General features: G+C 40.9%; 1 protein-coding gene across 3 annotated transcripts in view; it reads right to left on the reverse strand.

The window, feature by feature from the left end:
- TEK (TEK receptor tyrosine kinase) overlaps positions 1–14,370 on the reverse strand; it is a 60,734-nt gene that overhangs the window by 35,619 nt on the left and 10,745 nt on the right. For 2 of the 3 annotated variants that reach the window (XM_078384892.1, XM_020796186.3), the window contains exons 2-5: positions 11,960–12,271; positions 6,118–6,228; positions 2,508–2,639; positions 1,718–1,858 (exon numbers count right to left, since the gene is read on the reverse strand). In XM_078384892.1, the coding sequence (XP_078241018.1) occupies positions 1,718–1,858; positions 2,508–2,639; positions 6,118–6,228; positions 11,960–12,271 (696 nt within the window). Of the gene's footprint in view, positions 1–1,717; positions 1,859–2,507; positions 2,640–4,998; positions 5,152–6,117; positions 6,229–11,959; positions 12,272–14,370 lie in introns of all 3 variants that reach the window. The other variant, XM_020796185.3, reaches the window with a different exon arrangement.

A 14,370-nucleotide genomic window follows, 5' to 3' on the forward strand; every position in this document is an offset into this window, starting at 1 on the left:
CACAGCTTTAGTTGCAGTACAGCAGTTCAACCACTGTACCACAAGGCTCTTCTTAATTGGTTTGATACATGGATGTTTGTGTTATCAGCAGTAGCCGGGTGAATGGCAATTGTTAATAATGCAGTTGTCTGTTTCAGTATTTAATGCATTTAATTTTCTTGACCTCACTTCTGTAATCTCACCCCAGCTGTGTGTCCTGAATATATGAATCTCAAATTCTCAATAACACTTCACCAATCTGTTTAAATGGGTTACAGTCCACCAAACCTCATGACAGATTAAGTTAGTCCTTAAGGGGTATAGAGCTGTTTGCTGGTTCTGGTGCAACAGAGCCTTTCAAAATTGCAGTTCTTGTTCATACATTTTTGTATGGGCAGTGCAAGAGTGATTTGTGATGCCTAATGGGCAGAGATTGGGCCAGGGCTCCAGGCAAGAAAATGTAGCATTCAGCAATGACATTACTGAAAGTTTATTGACCTCTAGAATGTTCATAGTAATGTTGGATTGCTTTATCCCTCTTCTCTCCGAATATGTTATCTGTGCAGTAGATCATTACCGGAAAGAATTGAAATAAACCCAAGCTTCCCAATTATTCCATGGAAACCATGTCCCTTCCTGTATTTTGTTCTTCTGTGTTTGGAAGAGTAATGCTAAGCAAAAGCAAAGTGTGCTGCTTATATAATGCATCATACTGCTTCAGGCACTCTCTGAGCAATTTACAATATACAGTACGCATTGCTACCTCCCACCCTCCACAAGCTGGGCATTTAATTTACTAATCTTGGAAGTATAGAAGGCTGAGTCAATATCAAGCTGGCTACCTGAGCCCATTGGGATCGAACTCAGGTCAAGAACAGAGTCTTGACTGCAGGACTGCAGTTTAATGTCTCCATCACAAGGCTCCTGGTTTCCCATCCCTCTCCATTATGTTATACGTAGATTGCTTTAGCAGTTGTCCCCCACCCCCACCCTGCCATGCTTTGTGCAGCTTAGTGCTAAATGAGTGTGGATCTTACTGGAGTTTCTGGCCGCATATAATCTAAAATTCCACTTCTCTCTGCTTTAAGAAAGCAGCATCTTTTAAAGAAATGGTTCAAAAATAGATCCAAAACTTGAAACAGTTTGAAAATGATCGTGTGTGTGTGTGTGTGTGTGTGTGTGTGTGTGTGTGTGTGTGTGTGTGTGTGTGTGTGTGTGTGTGTGTGTGTGTGTGTGTGTGTGTTACTCTAACACTATCACTGAAAACTTCCAATCAGCACCCTTTGCAGACAGAGGGGAACAGAAGCTCCATGTGGAGGAACCCTATGTAAACTGTTACATCTAGTGATTTCTAAATCTTCTTCTCCAAGTTCCCTTTTCTATGTAATTCCCAATTCTTTCGCTTCACATTGGCTTGACCTTTGTCTGGTTCCAACTCTCACAGAGACAAACAGATGTCATGCAATGAACCATGACGGCCTTTAATCATGCTCATGGCTAAACTGCCAAATGTCTAGATATTCTGGATAAACTCTCCCTAGAATCCTCTTTCTAGGCAGCTTTTGCTTCCATAATGTAAAATCAGGTCAGGGGTTATGAAAGTTGCAGTCTCTTTACAGGTGTTGTTCTTCTTCTGTGGAAAGGAAAGCCTACCTTAGGGTTCTCAGCAGCTTTCCCCACCCACCAACTCACCCATCTCCTCCTACATAGCATGTTTTATTCGGATTTATGACCTTACCTTCATCACACTGGAGTCCCTTCCATCCTGAAGCACATGAACAGCCATATGGGTCAGGCAGGCAAAACACAAAAGATTTACAGCCTGATTTTTCCTTACACTGCTCTTGGCAAGCCCTCCCGAATGTATTCTCTGCGCAAGCTACAAAAAAGAGGAAATAACCATCAAGCTGAAGAACCATGCTCTACAGTACTTCCAATCTGAATATTCATACTGTAGCTGTGAAAATCCTCATAACTTGTTAGAAACCCCCCCACCCCCAATTCTAAATGTGTCCAACTTTGAAGCAATGGAAGAATAAAACCCATTTGAAACTGGCTGTCTTCAACAAAACCTGTTATAACATAACCTTGTTTTGTGGGCAGAAGACATTTGGGCAAAATTTGCATACTTTTTATGGGTTGCTATGAAGCTTGCCAGTGAGACCAAAACAAGAAATAAAATAAATTGAAGGCTTGAATATTTACATTGAATAATGTATGAACACTGTAAGATATATAAAAAATGTCACGTGAGAGGTTCATAAAGTTGCACTGGGAACTGAATATTTTATAAAAGGACTCAATATCCACAAATTCTTAAAAACACATGTACGTGTCACCGAAGACTTGTTTTCAGGAAACATGGTCTTTGAACTCTCCTCTAAACAGAAAATGATTTGCTTTTCCTCAGAGGGAGGGAGCCCAACATTTCTGCCTGGGGACTCCAGGTCCCTGATATCTGGCAGGTGATGAAGCGTGTCATGTGGAGGCATGCAGGCTCATAAATATATGAAAAAGTTTCTTCTTACCCTTCTCACATGTTTTCCCCATAAAACCTGGTGGGCAAATGCATTCCCCACTATCTTCGTGGCAGGCCCCATTGTTCTTGCACGCCGGACAAGGAGAATTACACTCAGGTCCCCATTTGCCAGCTTCACACCCTTCAAGCAAAAGTAGAGTAAGAAATTGTGAGCTTAAACAATAAAGATATTCTGAATCAAATACACATGGGTTTTAAATGTGTGGCCTATCAAAGCTTCCAAGAGTGTTTTTCAAAAACACTAGGAGTGCCATAAAAATATATTTCTGAAAGAAAATCCATATGTCACAAGCAAAAGATGGGCCTGCCAGCTGGATTCCACCTGCCAGGTCAGTTCTTCTGCCCCGAGAGAAGACGGACACACTCACCCACACCCCCAGATCTCTCAGAAAGGAGAAGCCAGAGCTCAGTCAGTTTTCTTCCTCTCTTTTTGACCTAGGAGATAGATATATATATCTTAGGTCAGAAAGAGAGGAAGAATATATGTCCCTCCATCATATTGAGGAACCACTCCTTCAAATGATGGAAACTATCTGTTTGTCAGCTCATGTGGTTTTGCTCACTAGCTTATCTTCTATTTAGTATGCATTGTTTAGTGATTGGTGAATGGAAGGTAAACACAGAGTTAATTTGCAAGTCTGTTCATTGAGTCATGTATCTCTGACGACATCCCATTTGGGGAGAAAATTGGTTCATCACGATGAAGATGCATTGTGGCCTTATGTTTGCCCTTCCTGCCATCCCCCAGTTACAGAAGATGTAGCAGCAGCATCAGTACTGTAACAGTGGTTCCTTCACGGACAGGCTGAGTCACTTTGCCCACTACCGGAGAACATTACAGGGTCCCAAATCAAATCATGCACTTGTCCTGGGCTGGGGGCTGCAGCAGTCCTGGTGCCTCTGCCACTCAAGTAACAATGCTAGTATGCCTTTAAATATATTATTGGGGAACATTAGGAAGCAACAAGGAGCAACTGTATTAATGTCTTGCCTGTAAACTTCCCAGAGACATCTGGTTAGCTGTTTTAAGCAGAGCCTGCTAGACTAGAGAGGCCTTTGGTCAGCTACAACAGGCCTTTTCTTATGCTCACCTGCATGATGCTCCCTAGTTCCTTTGCCCTTCTAGGAAAACATTCTTTTCAGTAAATAGCACATTCGAGAGGAAAAAACAGCTGGGAGGATATTATTTGATCTGGACTCTGCCTTTATTCAAAACTATGGGACTCAGATAATACAGTATTAGAAGAGAGGATTCCTTAAGTCCTGGGAATGCCTGATTATTACAACATAAGCTTTTTAAGCCTCCCATATTCTGCAAATTTGCTAGCATAGTTTCAGTGATACATCCCCGGGAGGAAAGCATGGGCTTGGTTGTGCATGTATGAATGCTCAGCCACAAAGCTGAACCAAGGCTGGGATCACAGGAGCATATGGCCCACAGTTTAGACCACTTGTGGTACAGTCCAGTGCGAGCTATTTCCTGGTGGTCACACAACACAGGGAGAATAGCATTCCAGCTTGACCTTGATCCATGTGCAAGCTGGACCTTTTTGGTCCAGCAGTAGGGCTACCATTTTGGGGGGCTGGGCTGGCATGATTGCTCCCAGCAAGGACCCTTTCTGGTGCAATGAGACGCCATCTGATCACACCCCAAGTCTCTGGAAAAGATTTCCCACTTCAAAGGATGTTCTATTAGTAACATACAGTTTGGAGCTGAATAAAAAGGTAGTTTCTTGTCAGAGAAAGAACAATTGGAGGTTATCAGCCAAGCTTTACTCAATAAGGAGTTTTATAGGACTGAAGCAGCCGCCAAGAAAACACTCTCTGATATCCCTACCAAATATGATCTGAGGCTGGTGACACAGACAGAAGGACTTTCCATCATAGGCAGCCTATGGCCCACGTGAAGGGAGCCAGCCTCAAATGCTTGGGATGAGGCTAACCCTCCCCCTCAGACCAGGAGCCACCCCTGCTTTCCCCTAAAATCCCCTAAAATCTCAAAGCCTGGGCAGCCCAATATAGGAGAATTTTCAAAGGCAAACCTAGTATAAGCTCCTGATTTGGATCAGCAGCAAGTTCTAGATCTAGACTCTTGGCCTGTTTTTGTTTTTCTTCAAAATAAAAGTGGCCTATTCATCTATGCTTTTTTAGAAGTACTGTATGAACATTTCAGTTTGCCATAGGAAGGGAGGAGGAGGTGGCACAGTAGGTGAAATCCAGTAGTAAGTCACAAGTAGAGTAGGCCAATTGACTCAGGGGAAAGTGGATAGGTGCTGACTCACCAAATACACACTGTTTCAGTGGGCCTACTCTAGTTGAAACTTACTACTGGGTTTCAGCTAGTAAGTCATTCTGTTTTCAGCACAACCATAGGGAAGTTATGACACTCTCTGGAGTAAATGTCAGAAGGGCACAAGGATGCCGACGGGTCCAAGGATCCTTTCTTCTACTTTGAACTTAAGAAAAAGGTCAACTCTTACTTCGTACAATGAGCCTTGTGTAGGCTGCAGTGAAATGGCTTCCTCCTATGTATCTGGCAGAGTAAACCCCTGCATCTTGAAGGCTGACCCCAGAAAGAGGCACTTTCAGCAATTCTGGAACTTCATGCCTGAGGACAGAATATATGAAAGTACCTGTAGTGGAGAGAAGAGCTTATCAAATTACATTGCTAACCAATTTATTTATTATCCCTTAGGGCAGTGGGATAAGTGGAGACCAGGAACTGGACTGGTAAATTGGCGACTCAATCACACCCCGTTCATTTCCCTCTGTACAAGATATATTACAGTCCTTCCATAGCAGTGGCAGCTACTAATTTGTTGGGAGGTTTTAGGGTAGCTTTAGTCCTAGTAGTACATCTGAAGCACTCCAAAACCATTTCCATGAGTTTTGATACAGTGAGTTTTTAAGGATTCCAGATTAAAGAAGAGGGAAATAAGTTTTTGTTTTGAAGGAAGGACACCAAAGCACTTCATTGCCTTCAACACAATACTTTTATCAACATAACCTTTTCAGGTGTACACATTGGCTGAAATCCTATTGCTTAGCATAGTAAGCCACACTAGAATAGGCCCATTGAATCAGTGGGGATTTGGTGAGTCAAACCCTCTAGAATTTCCATTGATTCAGATGGGCCTACTATAATTCTGATTTACTTCAGTAGAATAAGTAACTAGAGTAGGCCTATCTGAATCAATGGAATGTATGGAGGATTTGAATCACTAAATCCGCACAGATTCATTGGGCCTACTCTAGTGCAATTTACTATTGCAGAGGTCCAATACTGATATATACTTGGCAATAGGTTAGTGACAGATGGTCTACCAAACAGTTAAGGGCCCACACCTGTCTTTTCACAGCACAGAACACGTGCTGAAGGCATTGTTTGTTTGTTTATTTATTTATTTATTTATTTATTTATTTATTTATTTATTTATTTATTTATTTATTTATTTATTTATTCATTCATTCATTCATTCATTCATTCATTCATTCATTCATTCATTCATTCATTCATTCCATTTATACCCCGCCTATCTGTTCAATGCGAACACTCTAGGCGGCTATTAACCAGAGAGGAGAGAAGGAAGGATAGGTACCATTTTTGTAGATGACTGCGTCTTCCTCCTTAACGACCTTTCTGACAAAGGGAATGCTGACATCTTCTCCCTTGTTTGCTGTAATAGTTAAGGCCACTGGAAGAAATGAAGCTAACAAGGAAAAAGGAAAGAGAGAGAGAGAGAGAGAGAGAGAGATGGATTACCAGTAGTAGACAGTACTTCTTTATGAATACTTCTGAGCAGAAGTAGACACATATCATGGAAGACAAAATACAGATGTGTTGTCAAAAATTTGAAATACCTATAAGCTCAACCATTATTTAAATTTATTGTGAAACCTCACATAAAACAAGAACAAAATGGGAAGTAGCAACATTGGACTATGTGGAAGGCATCACCTTGGAGGTAATTTTATAAACTAGTCAAAATCCTGTATGATCACTGGAACTGTTCAAAATCAATCTTGTTTTTAAAATAGTAAAATTTACATTATTTATGTAATAATTTATTACAAAATAATTTATTAATAAAAATAAAAATGACTTATAATTTATAAATAAATTTATGTACTAAATTATTTTACGTTTACTACATGCAATCCTGCATCTCTTTTTTGCCTTCCTGGGTTTTCCAACCATCTACTCCACAGCCCACCTCCTTTTTCACAAGTTGTTTAGTTTATCCATTAACTCCTCCTCAGTTCACAGTATTGTTAGAATGGAAAGGAATCCACGTTCTCTTGTGGGCTCAGTTCCAATGTATTTTTAGCTCATGGCCTATATTTAAGGAATTCATTTGCTCACAAATAGCCTGGAAGCACTATTCAGAAAGGAACAATAACTGGGCTTTGCAGAAGTGAATGTTTGCATCACATGTTGATTAATATCTTAGACCAGGATCCAAAATTTCCTCGGGGTATAAACAGGGACTTCTATAGGCACCATAGGTGTTCCACTGGAGCTGGTTTCCCAAACCTCCTTCCCTCGTATCTTGAAGCCTGTCTCAAAACAGACACCCTGCCCCAGGTATCAAAAGCAACTTGCTAGGTGCCATGATGACTTAAATGTCAAAGATATTTCAGATATATTTGCGAAGGGTTTCATGGCCAGGATCTAATGGTTGTTCTGGGTTTTTCGGGCTCTTTGGCTGTGTTCTGAAGTTTGTTCTTCTTAATGTTTCGCCAGTCTCTGTGGCTGGCATCTTCAGAGGACAGCAACTGTCCTCTGAAGATGCCAGCCACAGAGACTGGCGAAACGTTAGGAAGAACAACCTTCAGAACACAGCCAAAGAGCCCGAAAAACCCAAAACAACTATATTTCAGATAGCCTACACTATAGGCAATCTGTCACTTCATATCACTTCATATCAGATTATTTGTCCATTTATCCCAGTGTGGTCTATTCTGCTACTGTGGCTGGCATTAATATTCCAAGGTATAAGTTGAGGACTCAGCTAAACAAACTTTTTAAACAGCGATTCTGTCTGGGAATTTCTGCCTGAAAAACATGTACCGTGTCATACAGCCATGGCTCATCTCCCAGAACTTAGTAAGTTGATTTGTCAATTAATTAACTATCGTTATAGTTTCGAACCCCAAAAGCAGTTAATTGCCATTATAGTTAGATTTTATAAAACTGTTTACGTTTTTCAAAAGTAACTAAAAGAGATACTTTTAGCTGTTTTTTTGGGGGGAGCATCTAAATGCTATTGGCCTCTACCCTTGATATATTCCTTTTATCCATCTGGTAGTCCCTCCAAAACTCACAACTAAGCATGAAGCTGTGGGATGATGCACACCTTAAGGCAGCACTTGAACCACGTGATGTTGCACCTCCACAATTTAGGGAGTCCATGTATGGCCATAACTATAAAAGTAATTTAAAGGTGCTGTTACTCCACACAAGGAGTAAAGATGTTGCATTCAGAACTTGAAAAGTTAGTTTTTAAAAGAATGGCTTATAATGACATAGTAAATCCACCATAACTGCACAGTGATAGGCTGATGCTCAGGCTCATAGAAAATCATCCTCCCTCTGCTCACTTATGGATGGCTTCAATATGCTATTATAGCCATTCATCTTAAAGGTAACTTTCCAAGCTCTGCTTAAGTTGCAGTCCTAGTACAATGGAGCTATATTTGGGAAAAGGAACTGATTACCAATAACTAGGTGTGTGTAGTAGTTACAGTACGTCTAAGGTCACTACCTAGGCTGTGGTCACTACCTAGGATCCCACTTTCCTTCCTAATCAACTGCAATGAGGGTGCACAGCAGAACAGTGAAGGGAAACTCTGTATAATCTTTGGCTGCTTCTATTAATTGCAAACAGTATAAACCACCTGGTATAGGCAGAGATCTGGCCAAGACAAAACAGAAATTAAATGTGGGCAGAGCTAAATCAAAGATCTTTACACATGGCTCAAACTACTTCTGAAGAATACTCTTTAACTTTGAAGATACAAATATCTCTGAAAATGTAACCTTTGACATATAACATGGATATCTATAGCGGCAAAAAAATGGATGTGCCACAAAATTCCAGAAATGACAAGATACTTATGCGATCCTGTTTTGGCCTCAGATATTCCACTTGACACACAATCGCTCATCTGTTTTTTTGAAAAAATGACAAGGAAAGCCTTGTCTGTCCTGGAAAAGGGAGGAGTTTAATTGGTGTTCTTTTAAACATTTTATTGTTGTAAACAAAATATGCAGTTTGTGTCCAGTCATCCACAAGAAATAGAAAAGAACACAGATGCAAGCATCTAGTCAGTTTATAATTCTTGAGGAGGGGGAAACTGGTTATTTTATCTCTCATTCCAGTAAGTTTTAAAACTCCAACTGCAAACCTACTACTTTTGCACAGAAAAAAATGAGAGAAAGGTTGTTTGGTGCCACAAAACAACACAAATGCAAGAGCAGGTTATACCTTTATTAGACTACTAAAAATGGTCTAATAAAATGAAGCAAACAAATATGATCTAATAAAGGTATCACTTGCTCTTGCAAATGGTACCTTCATTCTGCACAGAACTTCTTCATGTTGCTTATAGAAATAGTGTATCTCTGTATTTTTCAAACTACTGGGTCCTAGAATCCAATATACTTTTTTCCCAGCTAAGGGAGTTGTTTAGTTTCCCAGTATTTAGTTGACATTATCCTCGCTGCCAGGACCACCTTTGCTATGAAGCAGAGTGAGGCAACTACCTCAGGCAGCAGATGCTACCGAACAAGAGTGGTAGCCTACCAGTCACTGCTCCTGAGTCCTCAGCTGTTCTTCCCCCTTGGGGAACACAGCTGTTTACATCAGACAGCCTCTCCTGCGCCCCTTAAAATGGCCTGTTGCCTTTAAGGGTGATCCATTGCCAGTGCCAAGGGAAGGGTTAACTGCTAGCCTAGTCAGCTTCTACACATACAATGCTGGAGGTGACATCATGTCCTTATCTCAGGCAGTAAAACATCTTGCACTAACCCTATTCTATGCCACAAAGATGTGAAATGCATGTTTTTGGAAAAGATTTTCCTCTTTTAAAGAATACCATGCAATTGGTATTCTTTATTTTTCCTATTAGGTCCATCTGGTTTAAGCTCCTTACATTTCTGGCTTCCTTAAAACCAGAAATGGCTGGATGACATATGCATATATTAATTATTCCTTTTATGGACTGTACCATGGGCCGCACAGACACTATCTTCTTTGAATGTATATATGTGTCTGAGACATACCCTGTTTCCCCAAAAATAAAACCTAACCTGAAAATAAGCCCTAGTATGATTTTTCAGGATGCTCGTAATATAAGCCCTATCCCCAAAATAAGCCCCAGTTAAGTGAAACCCCGCCGTCCACCACTGTGCACCAACCAGAAGAAGATGACATGGCTGTATTTGAATAAATGTGGACTGTTGTACATGGAGAAAATAAAACATCCCCTGAAAATAAGCTCTAATACGTTTTTGGAGCAAAAACTAATGTCAGTGCACTGATTCCCACTGTCACTGGGACCTCAGTGTTCATTGCTGTGTTGCTTGGCCCATTCTGAAGCTACTAGAAGGCCGTCACCCAAAGCTTCTTGGTTCCTCCTTGCCTGTGTATGATAAATGGCAACAAGAAGGGGACAGCATGTAATGTGATGAGGCAAAGGAGGAATATCTCCCATTGTCTCAACCCATAAGTTCTATAATTTTTCATTCAAGTTCTCTTTCTTGATTACTGTATTTTTCTGTGTATAAGATGATATTTTTGTTTAACATTTTTAGATTAAAAATCGAGGGTCATCTTATACACGGAAGTAAGGAGGCGTAAGGGATCAAAGCACTTTGATCTTTGCTTTTCCCCTCCACTTTCTTTACAAGAAACTTGTAAACAAAAAAGGAAACACTTCGCAAGGAAGTGGAGGGGGGAACACTTTCTTGTGAAGAAAGTGGAGGGGGGGAAAGCACTTTCTTCGCAAGAAAGTGGAAGAGGAAAGCAGGAATCATCAAAGTGCTTTGATCCTTGCTTTCCCCCTCCACTTGCTAAGCAGGCTTAGCAAGAAAGGGGAGAGCAGGAATCAAAGCGATCCTGCAGCACTTTGATCCCTGCTTTCCCCCTTCACTTGCTAAGCCCCACTTAGATTTCTTAACTTTTTGTTAGAAAAGTTGGGGGCGTCTTATACATGGGGTGTCTTACACACAAAAAAATACTGTACTCTTTCTGTTTTAGAGATCAGCTGAGGGTAGGGTGACCAGGTAAAAAGTAGAACAGGATTGCTATACTTTTAACAATTGTACAGAGTCATAATTTCAGCAGGTATAGCTTGCATTCATCCACATGACTATGAATGGTACAGTAGCCCTGTCCTCTTTCTCACTTGATCACTCTACCCTAAGCTGATCTCTAGGACATACGATTTTACTTAGACCATCATTTGATTTTTCTCAGTCTTACATTTTCTTCTAGCACTATTTTGATTGGGCTAAGCAAATATCACAAAGTCTGGACATCTCAAATAAAGGAAGTTCAAGGAAATAAACTTATTTGAAGTATGATTTACTCCTCATCTCTCCACCTGCACATAACAGGGGGGCTGGCAGGCCAGGTTCAGCCTCCAAGGTCCTCCATACCTGATGGAGTGTCTCTTTTCTTGCTTCTGTGCATGGACCGCCTGTGTGACTCCCGAAACTGTACACGAGATCATGAAAACCTAAGATCACCCATGCTGGATCACACAAAAGACTTGTGTGGCCAATTATACATTAGAAGATACTGGTTTGCATAAAATTGCAAGATATTGTGTTAATTTATAAGTACAAATCCAAGCCAGAAACAATGTTCATAATGAGAGCACATCTCATCCAAGAGGGGAAGACTACAGCCTGGGGATGTCTATGCCTGCACAGCCTGCTTGCTGTCCAGCTGCTAACTGCAGATGGGCAACTTCAAGGTCCCCAGTCTCCCTCCTTATGGTTCTTTACCTTTTAATCAGACTTGGACAAGCCAGACCCACAAAAGAGGACTGACCTCTGGTAAGCCCTCAAAGAGAGCACTGTACTTTATAAAAACAGATGCAAAGCAACCCTCAAAAAGACCTACCTAAGTCCAGTGTTATACAAGTGGGCAGCCAGTTGTCTACAGAAAGCTCACAGGCAGTATATGAATGAAACAGCACCATATCAGTTGACGTCTAGACTATATGGTACCCAGAGATCTACTTCCTATGATTCTGGAGGCAATACCTTACCATTATAACTAGCAGCCATTGATAACTTTCTCTAAGAGGAGCGCCCTGATTTAATTTCAGCCTACCAGAATTCATATTTGCCCTTTTGAAACTGCTTAATTGTAAGTATGCATCCTCTGCTGGATCCTCAGTGCCCCTTTGCTTCTAGGCGCATGGACATACCTGTTTGCTGCATCTTCATTGTATGTATCCTCTTCACTTTATCTCTGAATTTGCCTTCACAGTAGTACGCACCAATACTTTCACCAGACTTTTCTCTTTGCCATACTACCTTCTTGGCGATCCCTCTCGTCTCATCTTCAACTACTGCCAGGGGATATTGATGCTGGTTCATCAGGGCATCATAGTCTCGGGCAATTTTGATAGAGTCCAGGGAACACCATCGAGATGTGATGCAGATCAGGGATGTCTCCAAATCAGCCACGGCTGGGAGTGAATTGATCAGGATCAAGTCAAAGGCCGCTTCTACGTTACCTACGAGGAAAAAAAAGAAGTGTTTCAATCTATTTGTTTATGCGGATCCTTTGGATCTTTTCCCTGCCACTAAGGTGAAACTGTATATCTTAGCAAAATGTGTATTCCAAATCTGCAGATAACAAGAATGGGGTTAGGGAGTGGGAGAGAACTGGGCAGCTTTCAAAAGGATTAAACAAATATGTGGAGGCTAAGTTGACTATTCATCACCAAGGCTCTGTTTTTTCTTCAGTGTCAGAAACAGAATACCCATCTGCTCACTATTAGAACAGTGTGCTGGGCTAAACAAGCCACTGGCTGGATCCATTAGGATTCTGGTGTTCTTGCAAAAGGGGCCTTTCTCCCATGCCAGTAGAAATATACTGGAAACATTTGAAGATCAGGAAAGAGGAATAGGGAAAAGTTAAATTTGCTATTTTCCTCTGTGGTCCTGAATTGTTGGCTTATGAAGAAATTTCTAACTTCTCACTGTACCTTTAGGGCTACTCTGAATTGTTACATTAATGAATGGAAGTGCTTGCATAACAAATATATTCAGAATTGTATGTGATGTTCTGTAGTTCACTCTATATTGAAATACTACTACAACAAGTTCTCTATGCAAACTTTCCCTTTTTATTTATGAGGTCATCTAAGAGGGCCTCTTCTTTCTCGGTCTTTTCAAAAGCAGACTGTGATGATGACACTAATGTTGCCAGGTCAGCGATATCCCATTCCTTGAGATTTTGGGGCTAAACTCTAGGACCTGGGGGCACGACTTTATCTTTTGTGAAAGTGGTCCAGCACAGAAATAAGCTTGAGTTGACAGCCTTTAAAAGAGTAAAGATAATTCTCTATTTCTGTTGTTGTTTAGTTTCCTCAGCTAATAGGAAATGAGGTTACTGAAGCGGTCACCACATTTACCTCTTACTTTCCTTCCAACACTCCCATGATCACTATGGAAAAAACAGGAGTACCTACTAACTTCAGAGCTGATGCTGGTTATCAGTATAACCTTCTCCAAATGGCAATGTATTTGTCTTCTTTTAAAACAAGAGTTTAAAAATGTGTAAGTGCTTCATCCAGATGGTGATGGTGGTTTAAAAGAACATCTATTCTAGTAAAGCTTCTAAACCAAAAATGGTACATCACGGATACTAGCCAGTCAGAACTGTACACAGACATCTCCTTCTGCAAACTCACAGAACTGTTTTCCAGTGAGCTTAACTCTGGAACAACCTCATTTTGCTTCACCTGACAAGAGGGAGTATGCTTCCAGAGCAGCTCCATTGCTCAGATATGACTTTTGCATGCACCCCACAATAGCCAAATGTCCTGCTGAGGAAAACCAAGGGCGATCATTTCCACCCCCCTTTTGCTTGGGACCCATCTCATGACCAGATGTACAACTGGGTTTGCAGTTAATTGGTCAACCAGACGATGACCAAGTGCATGATGGGCAGGTTGCAGAACAGATAGGATTGCCCTTACACAACTGCACACAGTTACTGGCTTCTGATCAATTGGTGTTTTATTTCCCTGTAAGTTTGTTTTTCCTTTTAAATTCAACTGGGCTCTGTATATCTGGGGAACCTGTGGCCTTACTATATTGTTGCACTGCAGCTCCTATCATCCCTTCTTTTAATGCTTTCTGAAGTGATGGAAACTGGAGTCCAAAAACATATTGAGATATATAGGACTCCGTCATATCCATTAAGAGCCGGCCTGCCACTGCCATATTATATGTTGTTGCAAAGGTTTTCCTGGGTTATCAAAGTTATGAGCAAAAAAACTAGTGTGCTTAGAAGATTCAGAGACTGGCAAGTACTTACTGGAGCTTTTTAACATATGCACTTGGGCTCTCATCCAAGGGAGGAGGTGCCTTTTCCTGCCAGCATTTTTCTACTTTGTGGAAGTAAGGGCACATGAAACACATTCAAAGACATTTCTACTGGCTACTCCCAACGAATATGTTGCAAACCCACATCTTAATATGCCCACCTAGATAACTTTGCATTACCTAATGGATTAAAGGTATTCTGAGAACACTCTACCCATTAATGTAAATGCTTTCTAGAGAAATCTTTGCTGAAAGAAATACCATATTAATGGACCTAACA

The sequence above is a fragment of the Pogona vitticeps genome, chromosome 2, assembly GCF_051106095.1.
Source record: "Pogona vitticeps strain Pit_001003342236 chromosome 2, PviZW2.1, whole genome shotgun sequence".
NCBI lineage: Eukaryota > Metazoa > Chordata > Lepidosauria > Squamata > Agamidae > Pogona > Pogona vitticeps.